The 20,246-nt window shown below is 38.9% G+C and overlaps 6 protein-coding genes across 6 annotated transcripts; 3 read left to right on the forward strand and 3 right to left on the reverse strand.

Moving 5' to 3' along the window:
• Window positions 1-5,618: 5,618 nt before the first annotated feature.
• Window positions 5,619-8,327, reverse strand: CBG06022 (the record flags this gene model as incomplete). The annotated part of the gene is made up of 12 exons (XM_002633247.2): window positions 5,619-5,849; window positions 5,895-6,108; window positions 6,162-6,445; window positions 6,494-6,578; window positions 6,626-6,927; window positions 6,971-7,111; window positions 7,157-7,246; window positions 7,289-7,367; window positions 7,420-7,539; window positions 7,596-7,750; window positions 7,793-8,032; window positions 8,103-8,327. 12 exons carry the CDS (start codon window positions 8,325-8,327, stop codon window positions 5,619-5,621), a joined length of 2,166 nt encoding a protein of 721 aa, XP_002633293.2.
• A 174-nt stretch (window positions 8,328-8,501) lies between these two features.
• On the reverse strand, window positions 8,502-9,106 carry Cbr-pfd-1 (the record flags this gene model as incomplete). The annotated part of the gene is made up of 3 exons (XM_002633246.1): window positions 8,502-8,601; window positions 8,661-8,806; window positions 8,999-9,106. 3 exons carry the CDS (start codon window positions 9,104-9,106, stop codon window positions 8,502-8,504), a joined length of 354 nt encoding a protein of 117 aa, XP_002633292.1.
• A 583-nt stretch (window positions 9,107-9,689) lies between these two features.
• On the forward strand, window positions 9,690-11,607 carry CBG06020 (the record flags this gene model as incomplete). Its single annotated transcript, XM_045235451.1, has 4 exons — window positions 9,690-9,783; window positions 10,589-10,710; window positions 10,755-11,483; window positions 11,530-11,607. The coding sequence occupies 4 exons, from the start codon at window positions 9,690-9,692 to the stop codon at window positions 11,605-11,607; spliced, it is 1,023 nt and encodes a 340-aa protein (XP_045093091.1).
• Window positions 11,608-12,114: 507 nt separating this feature from the next.
• CBG06019 lies at window positions 12,115-13,205 on the forward strand (the record flags this gene model as incomplete). The annotated part of the gene is made up of 5 exons (XM_002633244.1): window positions 12,115-12,270; window positions 12,336-12,438; window positions 12,620-12,767; window positions 12,816-12,906; window positions 12,957-13,205. 5 exons carry the CDS (start codon window positions 12,115-12,117, stop codon window positions 13,203-13,205), a joined length of 747 nt encoding a protein of 248 aa, XP_002633290.1.
• Window positions 13,206-14,223: 1,018 nt separating this feature from the next.
• On the forward strand, window positions 14,224-18,719 carry Cbr-skih-2 (the record flags this gene model as incomplete). The annotated part of the gene is given in 16 exon segments (XM_045235452.1): window positions 14,224-14,318; window positions 14,370-14,546; window positions 14,591-14,766; window positions 14,814-15,220; window positions 15,268-15,449; window positions 15,461-15,713; window positions 15,756-16,460; window positions 16,507-16,632; window positions 16,677-17,201; window positions 17,249-17,353; window positions 17,379-17,590; window positions 17,637-17,862; window positions 17,907-18,239; window positions 18,287-18,421; window positions 18,473-18,564; window positions 18,608-18,719. 16 exon segments carry the CDS (start codon window positions 14,224-14,226, stop codon window positions 18,717-18,719), a joined length of 3,861 nt encoding a protein of 1,286 aa, XP_045093092.1.
• A 140-nt stretch (window positions 18,720-18,859) lies between these two features.
• Cbr-ard-1 lies at window positions 18,860-19,994 on the reverse strand (the record flags this gene model as incomplete). Its single annotated transcript, XM_045235454.1, has 5 exons — window positions 18,860-19,009; window positions 19,054-19,374; window positions 19,421-19,585; window positions 19,642-19,800; window positions 19,971-19,994. 5 exons carry the CDS (start codon window positions 19,992-19,994, stop codon window positions 18,860-18,862), a joined length of 819 nt encoding a protein of 272 aa, XP_045093093.1.
• Window positions 19,995-20,246: the final 252 nt, after the last annotated feature.

The raw sequence follows: 20,246 nt of genomic DNA on the forward strand, positions 1-20,246 counted from the left end.
CAAGTTGAAGAGGAGGACCTCAAAAGGACTCAAAAGACGCGCACCGCCAGTTGTGGCATACTTGACCATTGTCTTCTGATGACAAGACTTCTGATGAAAAGAGTTGGGACACACAAAACTTTCGAGGAAGAGTAGTGGAATGGTAGTTTTGCCGCAAAAACTTTTTGGATTCTGGACCAGAACTCTGATGCTAAGCACTCTGGGGGAACATGCAGGATTACTGTATCTGATCAACACAACACTATTTTTAAAGCTCTCTGCAGATTTAGATTGGAACTAAAAAGGGCGATGCCATAAAAATTTCGACGAATTCGAAATTTCTTCTGGGGGTTCGAGTTCATGCCCTTGCTCTTCTCATTTTTATTACTTGTTAGTACTGCTCGATGAAGAATCTCTCTTCACAAACATTTATAGAAACAATAAAATTGTACTCTCTGGTGCCATGCAATACGTCCTTCCTCCGAACACCTGCATTTCCCCCCAGCTTACGCAATAAAATTTCATTTTTTTTCTTCTCGATTTCCCAGACTAAAACAATGTGTTCAAATCGACGCAATATCGAGAACGAGGCAAAAATGGAAAGGTCATTCAGAGGGGTCGTACAGGTGCAACTTCAGCAAAAAAAAACATTGAAAGATGAAGAAGGAGACTGGGAGCTAGTGGATGATACAAAACGGGACGGACCACTGTTTTCAGATAGTTGGGAATAATAAGGCATTTATGAATCTGAATACCGTAAAATCTGTAATCCCCTTACTTCTGACATTGAGCCAATTTATCTCGCTTCCTGTCAAATATAGAAAAATTTAACAACTGATCCATTTTTTATCATAATAGCGCAAACATTTTATCAGTTTAGACATTTTTGTTATCTCTTACAGTAATCTAGAAAAATTGGGTGAAAGTAGCAGCAGGGCCCTTTTATTACAGGTCTTACGGTAGTTTGGAGTAATAAGGAACTCATGAATCTGGAATCCGTAGGCATTGAACCACTGTCTAAAAAACTCAAAACGGAAATACAAATTTCTCATAAAATTTCTTTCAATCTACGAAGATCTGCTCCTTCTGAATTTCTAGCTATAGTGTTCATTCCAAACTTCCCATACACTCTATTAATTTTGATTCCAACTATTTGAGGTTTCCTATGTTTGTACCTGAATAAAGGTGTCATGACACCACTATCGAAAGGCATATAATATGAAGAAAAGATAGATAATAAGCGGAAGCTATTCTCTTCTTTCATTGCCGCTTTGGTGTGAGATTTCGCGCATATGCACCGCCCGTGTCGCCAGTGAGAGATAATTGTCGATTTTCATACGCATCGATAAGTTGGCAAAGAGCCGTTTACCGTTTATCGTAGTCAATGGTCGAGGGGACAAATTGTCGCGGGAAGTTATAGAATTCCGAGAGTGAGAACAAAAAAGAATTCCGTGAGCATGGGTACTATGAGGGATATGGAATAAGGGAAACCTTTAAAATTAAAAAAATAATAGGAGAGTTACAGAAGTTGTATTGTCTGAAAGTCACTGGGTAAAGGCACAAATTTAGATATCAATCCCGCCAACTTGATATATATTTCTATTTTTCATCACGGTTGGAGTCTACAACAAAAAGTATGCCGTATTTTCTCAAATAAAAGCTCACCCAAACCGTCAACTTTGACCTCAATTATCTAGGTTCCTTTAAAAAATATCAAAAACTTTTCCACTGATAAAACGTTAGAGATAATCGAAATTGATGGTTTGGTTGGGCTTCTATTGGGAGAAATATCTCTGGACTCTGGAAAAATAGTCAGATGTTACGGGATTGATAAAAATTACATTTTCAACCTTTTTTAAAAGAATGTTTCCACTTCGAAGCATCATACATCCGTTGTGTCTACAATTAATATATAAGGCTTTTTGACTCCACCAAAAAATTTCGATTTTTATCTCTGGTCCTATAATATCATTTGATCTGATATTCCTCACTGTATCAAAAAAAATGTTCCTAACCGTTTTTCCTCATTTTAGAACGTCTTCAGTCTCTATGACTCATAACTACCGTAATCCTAGACTCATGATTCTCGGCATCCGGATTTCGAATCCAGAATAACTAATTCCCGATTCCTCGACAAGCCAAATCATCGTCTTCGTGAAATCCAGAAGCGAGTATCCTTCATTTTCCCGCATTCTTTTAGTTCTATTTGCTCATGATCTATCTATATATATTTATGGACATATCCTCTCTTCTTCTTCTTCACTTGTATCTCCTCCTTGTTTGCCAACATCCTTCATAACTACAGTAATATTCGAGTCGTCGTCGTGTCATCTTCTCAAAAGACGAAGTGGATTGAATGATGGCGTAACCTCTCGCTTTCTTTCATATGTTCTCCGATACTTTAAACAAGGATTAGGATTTAGAAAAATGAAAAGAGAGCGCGACTAGAATGGGACAAGAGACTGATCTGTCTACTAAATGATTGAACACACACTTCGATGATACAAGGTGCCGACAACAAGGGCAGGTGCCACTTTGGGACTTCTTTTCTCGAGGAATGTTAGGTGACACGTTTTATAAAGCTTTTGGCTTAACGAATTCCAAGGAAGTATTCTGGTTGGGCAGGACGAGACTCTCAATTCAGTTTCAACTTTTTTACATTCTGAATCACAAACGGCACACTTCATTTTAAACCAATGTTTAAACAATTATCTCGTTTTCTGTGAAAGATTTTTAAAAGTGGTCAACTAAAAAACTATTTTTGATATTATGATAAACATCCTATCAGTTGAATGCTTTTTGATATCTTTTACTGGAAGTGAGATATATTGGCTCACGGTTGACGGTTTGGGGGCATTCTATTAGACAGCTTAAGGTAGCTCATTTTAAACGGATTTTGATACAAAAATTGACAGCTACGAACTAGAAGTTTCAATTTAGTTGATATTTTTTGAGTTTTCTACAGAAATAAATAATTCTAATTATGTTTTTCAGTTCCTCAAATTTAGCTATTTTGCATTAAACATATCGTACGAGTGATATCGTCGCCTTCCTTCCTCGCAAAATCTTAATGTTCGATTGAATAAACTTGTTCCTTAAAATCTTGAATTCTTCACATTTCAATGTCATAAAGTATATCTTCAAAATGTCTAGCAGTACCAGGTACACACTTGAGTTAGTGACACCTGATTGGTACGAAAAGACAGTCATCCATGACCTTTTTAAAGAAGAGACTCAATTTTTGCCATGATCAAACAGTAATCCAGAAATTTCTAAAGTCTAAGAATTCATTTAGTATCATTTTGTAAAGATTGCAAGAACAAAAACACTAGAAATTTCGACCTTGGATAAGACAAATGTATCCGAGGATCCAGAGGGAGCACTCCATTGTTTATAATGAGACAAGAGCCTTCTCATTGTCTGTTTTACAGGTTGGATACAAGTGTGAATTTCAAGGATAAGAGTCCATTGAGCCTTCCGGAATATATACAGTCTGGTAACTGCGAATGTAGTAAATTATTGGGTGGAACATTTTTTTAAAGAACCGTTTCTTACGGAATACCATCTGTCTTTGTGGAGAAGGGGAATATAATCAGCTTTCGGTGAGATATGAGGAAGAGAGATCAGCCACTAATTAAAGAGTGGAGAGAAGGATTGTGCAACACACTCCCTGCACATTTTTGTAAGATCTTATCAATGTACAAATCGGGAAATTGTTGTTTACTTGTGCTTTTCTCGTTTGATAGGACATAAGGGGTATTTACAAAATCGAGATACCGTAAACCATACTTGTAATCCGAGCCTTTCCGGGCCTTCACGGGCCCTGCCATAGTTTGCCGGGCCTTCACGGGCCCTGCCATAGTTTCTTTCAGAATCTGTATTTTTGAACCAACTAAATCAGATAGGATAGAGCTCCACGAGTACTACAAAACGGTATTATTTGAAATACTGTATCTTATCTATGAACAAAGTTACAGATCATAAAGTGGCTTTTCTCGCAGGGCCCGGCAGGCCCGGGCCTGCTTTTTTGTTCCTTTTGCTCTGTAACTCTGTTCATAGACAAGAAACAGTATTACAAATAATACCGTTTTGTAGTACTCGTGGAGCTCTATCATATCTGATTTAGTTCGTTCGAAAATACAGATTCTGAAAGAAGTTATGGCAGGGCCCGTGAAGGCCCGGATTACAAGTATGCCGGAAACACTCTAATAGAGTGCCAATCAAATCGTCAACTTTGAACCCAGATATCATGGTTCCTGGGACAGTCATCAAAAAGTTCTGAAGAAATGTTTGTCACTAACGTTTCATTAGTTGACAACTTTTTGATTTAAAGTCAAAAAATAACAATTTGTTCAAACTAGACCACCATTATCCTCATATTCAAGCTTTTAAAGACCAATTTAATGTTTTAGGTCCGAGTTAAAATAGGAATTAGAGATTTTACGTTCTTCTCAAAAGTTGAAAAACTTGAAAAATGATTTTTTGAAAATCCAGCAATTGGAATCTTTTTGGACGTTGCTGGATCAGAATCAGCTTGTCAAGAGTTTCTAAATCAGCATAAACATGACCTAATTTTATAAATTTTACATTTTCGGTTAAATCTGGACAAGAAGAAGACCCAAAAATAAACGTTTTTCTAAGCTAGGGTATCATTATACTCATCTTAAAGTTCTTGATAAAACAAATTTATCAATCTAGAACCCATTCAAAAAATATAAAAATTTGAGATTTCAGGCTCTTCTCAAGATTTCGAGATGAAAATTGCAAACTTGAAAAAATATTGTTTGGGTTACTAAAGGATGGGATTTATTAGACGTTTTTGAATCTGAATCACCTTGACAGGAACTTCGGAATGAGCCTAGCCATCACATTTTTTCTGAAATTAGATATCTGGGCTCAAAGTTGACAGTTGGCACTCTATTAGAGTGTTTATGGTATATTGGGTTAGAGTTTTTTAACCGTAATTCGTTAACGTATTTTTGGACATTATTTTAAGTGCGGTGAACGATTCGATCTTGCTCATTTATTGAGAATTTTCAGTTTCAAAAAAATTTGGATCAAATACGGTACATTCTACCACCACGACCTGAAACCAACCCATTTTTGAGAACCTTAGTGTTTGGGTTATGCAACTTTTGTTGTGCCCTATATCATTGTTACCATTCTAATCCGTACCATACTTCTCTGTTCCATTGAAAGAAACGCCGATGTGATGCTGCAAGAGGATTAATCAGAGAGCAATTTGTAGAAGAACAGAAACATCCTTTTTTATTGGATTGCGTATTCGTTTTGCAACAGAGCCGGAAAGACATCACAAACAGGTGTATGCTCGGACCCTTTGTGACGGAATAGGCAGATAATACTAACACGAAGGTTACAATTTGGGCGGCGGGGTGGAGATGCGTTAAAGGAAGGGGGCTTTGAAATAAACAACAATGGGAAAGACTGAAAATTCATTTTCAAGAAAGAAAAAAACAACAAAGACGAAGAAACAACCAACATTAATTTGTAAACGAAAACCAAACAACAAAAGAAATTATACCTTTAAAGATGCTAAATAAATCCAGTTATGAAAAAAATTCTAGCCTAAAACCTAAACCGGACCGGAGAACGAAAAAAAACTAGGAAATTATTCAGAATCACGGTTTCTTCTTCTTCTTGTTCAATTCCTCTCTCAGCTGGTCCAGATCTTCTTCACTGATATCTGTTCGCTTCAGCAATGCCTCCAAAATCGAAGACTTTCTTGTTGGCTTTTCTGACGCTGATTTCGCCAACTTCTCTTCTGAAGGCCGTGACAATCTTTTCTCTCTCGAATCAGAGTTATCTCCAGGTCCAACCGCAAGCAGGCTCATGAATCCTTCGACACCGTCCTACAAATGAAATTTTAGGGAAAAGGTTTAGGGATGGATCCATACCTGAATCATTTTGTCTAAAATCTTCGACGCGTCACGAACTCGGGGTTCATCCGGTAGCATATCTGGGAAACGCATAGACAACCACATGTATTGGTCGAGAACTTCATAGTTCTGCTCTAGAAGTGATAGCTCAGAGAGAGTTGATGCTGGCTTCGGTGGCCATTCGAGCATATCCATCAACCATTCGTAAGTGAGAGCTTGACCAGTAGCAAATCTGAGAAAAACTGGAATTAGAAGCATACTTACTTTCTTCATAACTACAAAAACCTTCTGGCCATTTTTACGAAAACTGCAGCTGTTCTCTTATCATCTGTGTTCAATGGAGAGGTACAGAATGTGTAGCGGACTTTCAATGGCAACGGAACTTGATCGATCAAAACAGCTAATTCTCTCATATCATAGACGGTACAAATGAAAAAATGATCGGAAACTGAGCAAACCGAGACGAATAGATCCAATAAGCGTACAAAAGATGCCTGTGGCAGATGGAATGAAAACGTTTCGATTTGATCATAAGTTGGAGCGATTCCAACGTTCGTAATTGGCTCCACCTATAATTATACCGATCGATTTCATAGTTACTGGATCTTGTTTCTTACTTTTTCAGCTAGAATTGTTTTCAAAGTTCCGAGATCTTCTTTTCTCATCGTCGTTGCAACTCCATTAGCGTAAGCAGTTCCGAATCTGAAATAAATTTTTCTTTTCAGATTTTTTATGTCAATTGAGGAAACCTTCCAGCTCGTCCGGCAATCTGCAGAGCTGCGTAGGTGGGAAGCAGCTCTGTTTGACGAGTGCATGAGTTGAAGATAACTCGTCGGATATTCAAATTCAGTCCCATTCCAATAGCATCAGTAGCGACAAGTACATTGCATTCATCATCGGGATCATTGAATTTTGCAGCTTGTGCAAGTTTCGTTCCGGGTGGAAGATCTCCATAGATCACTGCTGGCTTGATTCCATTTTCCTCTAGTTTTTTTGAATTGAAGAAAACTGCCCGTTTTGAGAAGCATACAATACAATCACCAGGTTCGATCTGAAATTTAAAATTATCGTACAAATCAAATAGTGATTTTTACATTTGAATAAGATTCAATTGCTCTGTCTGCAATAGTCAGGGGAGATTTTCTGTCGTAATACCGAACTTCGACGGTTTCTCCAATTGGTTCCAACAACTTTTTGACAATATTGATGGCAGCTGGTTCACCGCACAAATGAATCTATAATAAATAGTTGTTTAAGAATGCTTATATAATTGATATCACCTCATCTGCAGCTGCACCGAGAAGGGCTCTTGTCCAAGCCCATCCACGTTGTTCGTCGCGAAGCATTTGAATTTCATCAATAACCACCACCTGAATTTGATTCTTAATACAGTCCATTAATTTTCAATATACCTCGACCCTCATTTGAGTGGAAAGCATTTCTACGGTAGACGAAAGATGTTGACTTGGATGGTGGTTGTCTTTAGCAAATCTTAAGCAAATTATTTGTTAAGATTTATTGACACTTTACGTTCTGTTCATACCTCCTTTCTTCACCAGTGACTAGATCGCATGGTATTCCTAGAGCGTTAGTTCTGTTGAAAACTTCAGTAGCTAAAAGTTTTAAAGGTCCGCAGAAGACTGCACTTTTTGCCTCTCCGAAACTGAAATTTTGTACAAGCTCGATTTTCGGTACCTGGGAAATTCAGGAAAAATTTACCGTTTCAAAGCATGGTACGTTTTTCCACTATTTGTAGGTCCAGCATGGAAAAAGATTTTCCTTATGATACTTCTGGCTTCAGGATACCAATTGTGGGGTCGAGTTAAATCAGAAATAATACGAAGATCGTCCATTGCTTCAAGATGTGGGAACACCTGAAAATCATAGTTTAACGTTTTCTGTATGTTTAATGCTACCTGTTTTGAGTGATCCAAAAAGAAAGGATAGAGCATCTCACAGTCTTTCCCTCCTTTAGAAATATCACTCATTAGAATTAGCAATCCAGGATCAACAGAACTCAAGTCTTCTGGCGTACAGTACTCTCTGAAGGATTTAAACGCTCTTATGAACAGTTTGTCATTTATTCCATTTTCTTTTGCTAACTGTCGAACCATTGGTCGTCTCATGAACTCGTCTAACGCCATGTGAATAGCTGCCTGGAAAGATTGAAAATATATTTAACTGTTTCTTGGAGTTTCCAATTGTCTGTGAAATTTTAATTCGTACATTATTCAGTGAGCCAATCCATTCTTCCATTCCAGCAGCCGCTTGTGTAACATGTTTCACTTTTCTTGGTTCGACGAGATCTTCAATAGCAGCAGCTTTTCGAATTGAATTCCGTTTTCTTCTGGAATTCATTGTCTGAAACCTGGAAGGCGTAGCTGAAGAGCTAGGTGAACATCGTTGACTGAAACTTCCGAGTATTCGGAGGACACCTGTTGCTCTTTGCATCTGGAACTATACTCCCGATTGATGCACAGTCTGTAGCGAAAAAGATAAAAGTAACGGGAATTTACGAATATGTCTTGATTTTGTCTGAGAAATCGTGATCATGTTTTCAAAGAGATTCATTGGAAAATTGATGCGAACATAAGTAAAGCGAAATTACACACATAAGAAATTGAATCAGCGTCTGCTTTGAATTAATTCACGAAGGTTCGACTCGGCTTCAACCAATCCCTTCTCCAAATATTCCTTTTGCTTGTCAATGGCTTCGATTTTGTCTCTGGAAAATGTCATACGGTTGGAGACTGGCTCTCACAATGAAATTGAAATGCTACTCACTTTGACTGTTTAGCTTCGGTTTCATGTCGGGCAATCTCGGAAGCTTTGTCGGTGAGAAGGAACATACGACCGACGGAGCGATAATATTTAAGATCTTCGTTCAAACCGATCAGATTTCTCTTCGTACTTTCGGAAATCCGCATTTTCTACAATAAAAATGTTTTTCACTTGACTGTTTTTTGAGTTAATATGTAAAGGATTAAACATTTTTCTTCTGGCTACAACCTGTTGAAGTAATTCAGCTCAATGCAACTTTTCAATGAATGCACTTTTTACGAATATCTCACACGAACATTCGTGTTTATAGAAAAAAATACACTGACTGAGAAAAAAAATACCTGATGATTCACTTTCTTATTTTGCTCTCCTTGCACTATCCGCATTCTTGTCTCATTGGTTTTGAACTGCAGATCGCGAAACGCTTTTGAAATTTCCTCATCGGCCATTTTCTGAAAACAAAGATAAAAATTTCAATTGAGCATCAAATTATATTGAGGTGAGAAATTCAATCACTACACAAAAAGGCAAAGGAAAAGAAATGAATGTTAAACTTTGGCGAAAAACTTTGTATACAAGCTTAACTAAAACTTAAATTTTTTTTCAGTTTGAAAAAAATTCAGTTTTTTTCGGTTATACAAATATAGAAAAAGAGAAGGATGAGTAAATTCTTCTGAATTCATATTCAATTTTTGAAGAAAAATCGAGAGAGAAATCGTCTTGGCGCAATGCCAGCGCAGAGTTAGATGTGCAGGTCATATAGCAAACACTAGAGAACAGCCTTCTGTAGGGGCCGACCATGGCTCATAGAACGGCCAGGCCGAGTTTTCAAGTGATAAATTATCAATTTCGTGATAATCCATGCGAAATTTCCGTAATTTTCAGTTAACTGCAGTTTTCTAAGTTTCTCGAAGCTTCTCTGAACTATTTTTGTTGTTTTTTCTGTACATTCTCAAACCAAATGTACATTCTCAAACCAATTTCGTTTTTCCTCGAATTTGAATTAAATTTTGTGAATTCCAGGTAACCACCATGAGCGTGTTTAGCCAGCTTTCCGAATCGGCCAAGCAGAACCCATTCAGTCTGCCAGTCAGATCTGCGAACTGCGCCAGTGGAGCTCCAGCCGGTGAGACTTTTAATTTCAAATTTAAATGGTAACTGGGTTATTTATGGCACAAAAATGATTTTTTAAACCTATTCATGCATATAGAAAAAAATTATTTCACATGTGAAAAGTAGCTAATGAATAACCCCATAAAAACTGGTTGAAACCCGTGTTTCTAAATTTCTTCATAAAATATGTATTTCCCTTAGCATCTACACTTTTAAAGTTAAGTAGATGTGTAAGATCGTGTACATCGCGTCCATCAAAATATACTTCTCAATTCTGTCTGTGCTGCGCATGTGCACACGGAGACCGGCGTTGAAAGGCATTACGGAGATAGTATCTATCGGGCAGAGACGGTAGACACGTTGTTCCCTTTTCCTGCTAAACGTGGCAATTGTGTCGGTAGACGGTGACCTAGTGCGAAAATAACTGTTCACTATTTGGTTCATCTAACCCACTTACTACGTGGGACTACCGATTGCAACGTCTATCATATGCTATCTCATGCCTGGGAGAGACTATAAGCACTGCTATAATCGCTTATCAATGACGTCAGAAACTGAAGAAAAGGCGCTACCCTTCATAGCTCGCGCAAAGTCTCCACATTTTCAAAACGGACGAATGGGAGTCGTAGTGATATTATGCATGTGGATCATAATTTATTTTTGGGGAGTTACCCAATTAGTTGACGGGTTGATGGAGTGGCTAGCTTACGGTTCTACCGAATACGTAACACGGGTTGTGATCGGAGCTGCTACGACTGTAGCATCTGCATATGAAGGTTTCGCGTTTTAGAAAGCATATATTTCATTCGCATTTTCAGCTGGGCAAGTCGAATTCGGAACTGGCAAGTACTATGCTCTGTGTGCTTTCGGAGGAGTTCTTTCCTGCGGAATCACCCACACCGCTATTGTGCCACTTGATCTCGTCAAGTGCAGAATTCAGGCAAGTCCCTTTATACTTTCATGATTTTTAAAGTAGCTTTGCAGGTAAACCCAGAAAAGTACACTGGTATCGGAGCTGGATTCCGTACCACCGTAGCCGAGGAGGGAATGCGAGCTCTTGTCAAGGGTTGGGCTCCAACCTTGATCGGATATTCCGCTCAAGGACTTGGAAAGTTCGGATTCTACGAGGTCTTCAAGAATGTTTATGCTGATATGCTCGGAGAAGAGAATGCCTACCTCTACAGAACTTCTCTTTACTTGGCTGCTTCCGCTTCTGCCGAGTTCTTCGCCGATATCCTCCTTGCCCCAATGGAGGCTACTAAGGTCCGTATCCAGACCGCTCCAGGAGCCCCACCAACACTCCGTGGATGTGCTCCACTTATTTACAAGACCGAAGGACTCACTGGATTCTACAAGGGACTCCCACCACTCTGGATGAGACAGATCCCATACACCATGATGAAGTTCGCTTGCTTCGAGAAGACCGTGGAAGCTCTCTACCAATATGTTGTGCCAAAGCCAAGATCTGAGTGCTCAAAGGGAGAACAACTCATCGTAACTTTCGTTGCTGGATACATCGCTGGAGTTTTCTGCGCTATCGTTTCCCATCCAGCCGACACTGTCGTCTCCAAGCTCAACCAAGATTCTCAAGCAACCGCTGGTGGAATTTTGAAGAAACTCGGATTTGCCGGAGTATGGAAGGGACTTGTGCCACGTATCATCATGATCGGAACTCTTACGGCTCTCCAATGGTTCATCTACGATTCTGTCAAGGTATTTTGAATTACGATTTCAACTGCATAGTGTATTAATTTTTCAGGTCGCCCTCAATCTCCCACGTCCACCACCACCAGAGATGCCAGCTTCCCTCAAGGCCAAGCTTGCCGCCCAGCAATAAATATGCAGACTAGATATCGATGCATGACTCAATTCTTCTGATAATCTAGCTCGTATTTCTTGAAATCCACCTAATTTTGTCTCTTCTCGGTTCCACTCCATCCCCTTTGAATTTATAACTAATTAGTGCAGCTTGCTCGTTTAGTGTGATGATTTTTCTTCATTTGTTTCAATTTGTCATTCAGTCATCATTATCTTTTCCTTTTAAAATCCATCATTCTCAGTCGATGATTCTATAAAATCCTATTCGAAACAAGCGACCGAAGAACTTAATTTTTGATGTTTGCGTTTATACGAGAAGAGTCTTTGATTGGGTAGTTCAGAAAACCGTTCGCCCGTGTTCGTTTTACCGTTGAATTCCAATAAATCCGATGAGATTCAGATTTTTTTCTGAACTGTATGTAATATTCACAGAGACATGAACTGGATAACAGAGAAATCAGTACTGATTCGAACAGTAGAAGCAAAGCTGCTGCTTATGAGGTGCCAAATGACATGAGAAATAATAATGCTTATTGCTTCTAGAACTTTTTCGTTCACTCGTCTCCTTGCTCTTGATGTCGCTATTTCGCTGTATATTTGGAATGTGTGGGCACCTGATTGGAACTATAACGTCGACTCGTTTTGGAAGCAGACAAGCCACGTGGCGGATAATTTGAATGGTGTAAGAATATCACTTGCTCGTGAATGTTCTAATAATTCAGAGTGGTTTGAAAAACTGTATTTCAGACAATAAACTGGCTGAGGGACAATCCGGCTGGTCTCAAGTTGAACACTCCAGTAAATGAAACACTTGCGTGGTTCTTCAGTTATCACATCTACTTGTGGACCAGTATATATTCAGCTATTGTCTAATCAAAATAATCGCGCGGATGAACGAGTAAAAAAACGTGTAGAGAGTATCAAAACCTGTAGAGGCGCTGTAGAGACGCAGACATTTTCACTCGTTCACTCGCGCGATTATTTTGAATACACAATAGCCTGTTAAAAAGAGCTGATTAAACTATTTTCAGCATTCATCGGATTCCTTCGGTACGATGTATTCTATCGTTATGTCACCAATTCACTCGTCTTCGGATTGTCAACATTCTCATCTATGATCTACGATCTTTCTCAAATATTCTTCCTTCACTTTAACTGTTTCGATGCGTATGCAACGAAGTAAGCATTTGTTCGAATTTCAATATTCAAGAATCGCAACATTTCCAGACTTTGCTATCTCTGCTACTATACGCTGACAGTTTTGTGGAGTTTGGTGAGAGGAAAAAAACATAACCCACTTCGCGAGAGAATGGATACTGTAAGTATTTTCTTCAGTTCAAATAAATTAATGAAATGTGAATGTTGCAGATTACACTGGATACTCGGCAACAGTTCCTGGCTACATCACTCTTTGTTATCCTTCTTTTCATTCTACCAACTGTTTTTGTATATTTCGTTGTATTCCGAAGCCTTCGTTTAGCTGTTTCTGCTATTCAAACAGTTATCTACTTCTTCGGAACATGGCCATTTCAGATATTTGCTCTACAAAAGTATGTAGTTCGGAAATACTACGGGAAACCGATTGCGGAAGAAACCAGCGACAGTCCAGCTACATAAATTGAGATTACTTTCTTTTTTACGGTACTATATCTGTTTCGGGTTGTTTGCGAGCTTTGTAATAACCATATTTATGCATCCTGTGCACTTGTAAGTTGTATTCACAAAATATCTGAATAATTTTTAGTTGTAATACAATGAGCTGATGTATATATTCAATGAAAACATTTTATGGTCCTTTAGCTGTCATTGTTCATCATGCACATCACCAGCAGCAGATGTTTATTTTATTTATTTTTTGTGTCAAATTTGAAAAAGTCAAACTGTGTGCAAACACTTCGCAGGCGACGAAGTTGACGACAATTTTATTTGCAACTTTTTTCCAGACCAGTCCGTAAACCGCGGTGCACAGATTGGAATAAAGTTCTGAAAACAACAAAATATTCATAAGAAGCGAAAGTACAAGAAACGAACCAGCAAGAAACATGTCGACAAAAAGTTATTTAATCTGTGCGCTTCTTTTATTGAAATCGCATGTGGGGTTTGAAAGAGATCGCCACATTTTAGTGGTCTTGAAATCTGAAAAGACGACCACCTCATGCGTATTCTGCAAAAATTGTGCAATATCTTCATGCGGATTTGTTCTTTGCAGTTTCGTTATTTGCCCATCTCAAGTTTTCCGAATGTATCACTCAACGCAGGAATCTTCGAAACGGAATTCGAAATTCCGACCGGAATTTTCACAGCTTTTTTACCGATTAGCGAATTTTAGATTACAGTATATCAAAGGCGCAAGCGAAAAAATTTCCTACGGATTCGAGCGGAATTAAAATAATTTTGATATTTTTTTCGCTGTTGAAATTTTCTGTCAATTTTCGCTAGTTTCTGCGTTTTTGTGATAGGAAAACAACATTTCTTTAAAATTTGAATTTTCAAAAAATTTCGAAAATTTCAAAATCGGAATATTTCGAACATCCCTGGCTCAATCTCACTGAACTTCTGTTTTTTTTCTTGCACACCTTAAATAACGGAATGACCAAACAAAGATAATTTTTGTAGGGTAACTGCATAATATATCATGCTAGACGAAGAAGCTGAACGACTATTCCGTTTGGAATGCCTTGAGACACTCAACTGGCCGCCGTGTGCTCCAATCCCATCTCATATTTCCAAGTATGCAAGAGTCAATTAAACTTGAACTCATTAAAAATATATTATTATCAGACAAGATCCCAGTCTGGAATTCCACAATGTCGCCAACAATCTGGATTCTCTTCTGCAGTCAATTGATGCTCCTGCCAATATTGTTCCAAAAGTGGACTCGAACGGAAAAATCGCAGGATTTGAAGAATATGAACGAGTTGTTGTTGGATCAGCGAATACCTCAATGTCGATAAATAGGTACAAGCTCATGGAAAGTTGTTTCATCAGAAATTATTTTTTAGAGCTCCATTTAAACAAAAAAGTCTGCACACCTCGGCGTTGAATAGCATTAAAGGATCACCAGGAAACGTTCCATTCATTCCGGGTTTCTTGGAAGAAATAGAGGAAATGATGGGGAACAAAGAGAAATCATCGAATGGTGGTGGAGAGCTGAAGTATCTCAATTTTTCGGACGAAGGTGAGATCTAGGAAAATGGATATTCATATAAAACAAGTATGTTTCAGCAGACCTACTAAACTCCGTTCCTACTCTTGGCCGAATTAAAATTCCCGAAATCGTCCCACTGAAAAAAGAAGAAAAAGAAGTGGTTCACACTGAGGTAGCAAAACCGGTGGATACATCAGACGTGTTTGATTTTCTCAACATGCTTAACTCGGACGAATACACAGTTGTGGAAAAGCCAAAGACTTCCAAAAAGGTAGAGGATATCCCTATCGATAAGCCAATCGAAATCGCTGAACAAGATGACAACGAAATTTCGAATCTTCCGGAAATCGTCACAAAACCATACATTTTTGGAGAGGTGATTAGCAACAAACCGGGTGAGAAGTTTGAATACGCAAGAAAATTGGAAAAGAGTCCAGGAGAAGAAGAAGAATATCAGCGGCTTATGCCAACTATGGCACGCAAGGTAAGCTGAAAACATACAGAATTCATAGACTGAATAGGAAGTTTTAGTATCCGTTCACTTTGGATTATTTTCAACAATCATCTGTACTTTGCATGGAAAGAGGAGAATCTTTGTTTGTGGCAGCCCACACTTCCGCAGGAAAGACAGTTGTTGCAGAATACGCAATCGCTTTGTGTCAGGCTCACAAAACGAGGTACTTTTTAATTTCATACTATTTATCCAAAGATCCGTACTCTTCAGAGCGGTGTACACTTCTCCAATTAAAGCACTTTCGAATCAGAAATTCCGTGATTTCAAGCAAATATTTGGAGATGTCGGATTAGTCACCGGAGATATTCAACTGCATCCGGAGGCTGCTTGCCTTATCATGACTACTGAAATTCTGCGATCAATGTTGTACAACGGCTCGGAAGTGATTCGTGATCTTGAATGGGTTGTTTTTGATGAAGTTCACTACATCAACAACGAAGAAAGAGGACATGTCTGGGAAGAGGTAGTCTTGATAAACTTTACTATTAAAATGGTTCATTTTTAGGTGCTAATTATGCTGCCAGCGCATGTTAAAATTGTGATGCTTTCCGCTACAGTACCCAATTGTGTTGAGTTTGCCGATTGGGTTGGTCGTATCAAAAACCGTAAAATCAATGTTATTTCAACGGACAAGAGACCTGTACCGTTGGAGCATTTTTTGTATACGGGACAAGACGGCAAAACTCAGAGAGACTTGTTTAAAATCATCGACAGAGATGGACAATTTATTTTGAAAGGCTATAATGATGCGAAAGATTCGAAGACAAAGTCAAACGAGAAGGAGAAGGCTGGAGGTTCAGGAGGAAGAGGTGGTAGTCGAGGAGGAGGAGGAATGAAAAGAGGTGGTGGAAATAGTGGAGGCGGTAAGAATTGGCCTGGGAAGAATGACAAGAATATCTACCTGAATCTCATCAACTTCATGAAATGTGCCGATCAATTGCCAATGGTTATTTTTGTTTTCTCCCGGAAACGTTGTGATGATAACGCCCAAATGTTGTCTTCCATGAACTTAACCACGGAAGTCGAAAAACAACATGTTAGAACCTTCTTCTCTCAGTGTATCCAAAGATTGAAAGGATCTGATAAGGAACTCCCTCAAGTACTTACGATGCGAGAACTTTGTTTGAGAGGATTCGCTGTACATCACTCTGGAATTTTGCCCATTTTGAAAGAAGTCGTTGAGCTTCTTTTCCAAAAAGGATACGTCAAGGTTTGAATCTTCCGAAGATGTACACATAAATTATTCTACTTTTCAGATTCTTTTCGCTACTGAAACATTTGCGATGGGTGTTAACATGCCGGCAAGGTGCGTAGTGTTTGACAGCATCACGAAACATGATGGAACGGAAAGAAGATTGTTGAATCCTGGAGAGTATACACAGGTTTGATCGATCTATCTTTTCTGTATTGCAATATCAATATATAGATGGCTGGCCGAGCTGGAAGACGAGGTCTTGACTCCACTGGAACTGTTGTCATTATTTGTAAAGACTCTTCAATTCCCCTTCCGGACGTTCTGAAAAATGTGATCAGTGGCCAAGCACTACGCCTAGAGAGTAAATTCCGTGTGACCTATTCTATGATTCTGAATCTGCTTCGTGTGGAGCAGTTGAAAATTGAGGATATGCTGCAGAGGAGTTACGTTGAAAGTGATTCATTAAGAGAATCAAAGGAGAAGAAAAAGGCGTTGTGCGAAATGAGAAGAGCGTTGGAGGAAGTAGAACCAATCGAATGTGAAACATGCACTCCGAATTCACAACTGAGAGATTATCATGACGCAGTCATTGCATTCGTCCAAAAGCGAGCGAATATCTGGCCCAAACTGAATGATGAGAACGTTATCAACAAGCTGTTGGGATCTGGAAGATTCTTGATTGTAACTAGTGCACATAATCAGCTGCAAAATGAATGTGCACTGTTGATTAAAGAGTTGAACAATAAGTCGATACAGGTAACTGTGAAATTTCAATCAAACCGTTTATTACTATGCATTTTCAGGTTTTGTCCGTCTCGAAGGATTCTGAAGAGACGACACAAAAGAATTTAAAAGCAGTAAAGTTTTCAAAACTTCCGAAAACGGTATTTGACTCACTATCAGAAAAGGTTATGAATTTTATTTCAATTTTAGGATATCAACTGGCTCACTGAGGAAAACCAAATCCTTGGAACTACGAAATACGGAACTCGAGGGGTTGCTCAATGTCCGCAGACCGCTCAAAGTTTCCGACTGTCTGAAATTCCATTGTCTGGAATCGTTGCTGTAACGAAAAAAAGCATTAAGAATGTTCAATCTGCCGAGATATTGCAAGAATATAACATGCTACAGATTCCAAGATTCCGGTAAATTTGAATCTAATAATCTATCAACAGTATACTGTATTTACAGGGATCGTGAGATTTCTGAAAGCATCCGGAAGCTTATGCAGCAAATAACTACCGTTTCACAGCAACTTGCGAGCAAAGAATTGGAAACATATTCGTGGAAAGAGCTTCGAGCAATGTGCCAGAATCTTGAATTGAGCTTCGAAACTGATTGGATGGAGTCTATTGAATCAGAGCTGAATCTTCCGAAAGCGTTTCCAGCTCGGCATTGTACGCGTTTCGCAGATCATGTAAAACTTAAAATCAAAAATCTCCATCAATTTCCCCTTTACAGTTTGACCTTCTTCGTAATTCTGTCCGCATTGAAAGGAAGGTGAAGAGTCTCGAATACGATCTTTCTAGTGATGCTCTCCGGCTCAGCGATGAATACCAGAATCGTCTTAAAGTTCTCGAATCTCTGGGTTTTGTTGAAAAGAAGATGGTTAGTCTGAAAGGAAGAATCGGATGCGAAATTCATCATCAAGAGCTTCTGATCACTGAATTGATTCTCGACTATAAGTTCCATAAGAGAACGCCTGCTGAGTTGGCTGCTCTTTTGTCTACGTTGACATGCCAATACAACTGCGGAAAAGAAGTGACATTCGAACCCAATTCAGTGTTTGCAGAGGCAAGGATTAAATACCAAATTTGGTAGAATCAGTTATATAATTTCAGATTTGCGAAAGTGTCAAGTCCGTTCTCACCCGTCTGGAGTCAGAAGCATCAAAACACAGGGCTCACATTTCAGATGTGGGATGCGAAATAAGATTCGATTTGATGGAGGTCGTGTATGAATGGGCTAATGGAACGGTATTTTGTGGATGAATTCTGAGAAGTTTTGGATTTTTTTTTTAATTTCAGCCATTCTATCAAATTATGGAAATGACGGATTGTCAAGAAGGTCTGATCGTCAAGTGTATCCAGAGACTTGACGAAGTTTGCAAGGACGTTAGGTAAATTATTAACTCAGTTCTTCGGCATATATTGATGTTTCAGAAATGCTGGTCGCATTGTTGGAGATCCAGCGTTAGTGGAAAAAATGGAAGAAGTTAGTGCCTCGATTCGACGAGATATTGTATTTGCTGCCTCCCTATATACTACTGTTTAGTTTTTTTGTGATTTTTCGAAACCGGTTTTTTTCATGTTCGGTGTATGTTGACGATTTTTTGCGAGCATAAAACGAGAATATAAATATAATTTATCTATCTAACTCAAATTAAAGAAAACCGTAATCAGGATAAGTTCAACTTATGCTGGCATTCTAAGGGCTCCGTCGAATCGGATAGTTTCTCCGTTCAGATACTGATTCTCAATGATGTGCTGAACAAGAGCTCCGTATTCATGTGGGTGTCCAAGGCGAGATGGATTTGGAATGAGCTGAGCGAGGAATGTTTTCACCTGAAGCATCAAATGTTATCAAATCAGGCTTTATACAAGAATACCTTATCAGGGAGAGACGATAGGAGTGGAGTATCCATGAGTCCTGGAGCGATGGTGTTGAATCTGATGCCATCTCCAGCGAAATCGCGGGCCAATGGGAGGGTCATTCCAACAATAGCTCCTTTTGAAGCAGAGTAAGCAGACTGAAAACTGATAGAAATTAAGAATATCTTGACATTAAATACCTGTCCAGTCTGTCCATCGAAGGCAGCTACAGAGGCAGTGTTGATGACAACTCCCCTCTGTCCATTGGCATCTTTCTCGTGCTCTCCCATCAACGCAACACCGTGACGAATCACATTGAATGTTCCGAGAACATTGACCTACAAAGCTTTATCGTGGAGCTATTATGCCTTCTCGTGTACTCACGTCCATAGTTTGACGAATCTTATCGAATTCAACGTGCTTCTTTTTCTGAACAGAGTAGAGCTTGAATGCGTAGGCGATTCCAGCGCAATTCACGAGAGCATCCAGGCGTCCGTACTCAGATTGAACTTTTGCAAAAGCTGCCTTGATCTCATCTTCATTTGTTACCTGAAAATCAATTGAAGAAATTCTCTAGTGAATGACAAATAGTTTCTGCAACTTACAGAAGCTGGTGTGAAAATGCCTCCAATTTCTTTTGCGATATCGGCTCCTTTGGATTGTGGCAAATCAAGAATAGCGACACGAGCTCCGGCTTTTGCTAGAACCTCAGCAGTTCCTTTTCCAAGACCAGACGCTCCTCCTGTGACGAGTGCAACGAGTCCCTGAAAAAGAAAAATTCGAAAATTGGCTTTAGAAATTTCTTTCAGGGTTATTCCTGTGGCGAACGATTGTATTTCAAAACACCCACTCTTGAATAAAACTACGGTACACTCTTTCGCCAAATGAATCACCCCATTATAAAAAAGCTTTTAAAAAAAATTAAAAAACGAACCTTAGTACTTCTCAAAGCAGCCATCTTTCAAGATAAATACCTGGAAAAGTTATTTCAGTTTAACCTTTGTTGCTCAAGAAGTACACAAGGAGCAAAAAGTGAGCTAATTCTAGAAAACTTAACGACTAAAAAATGCACTCGAAGTAATTTTCATTGGATTAAAACGAACGGATAAATAGAAGCGACAAAAGTCATAGATAAAATTGAATTCATCGGGCTAAAGCCATATCTCGCTCGAGGTAGACATTTCCACCAGTGAGGAGGGCTTGCGATTAT

The sequence above is a fragment of the Caenorhabditis briggsae genome (genome assembly GCF_000004555.2).
Source record: "Caenorhabditis briggsae complete genome, chrIV, whole genome shotgun sequence".
In the NCBI taxonomy this organism is placed as follows: Eukaryota; Metazoa; Nematoda; class Chromadorea; order Rhabditida; family Rhabditidae; genus Caenorhabditis; species Caenorhabditis briggsae.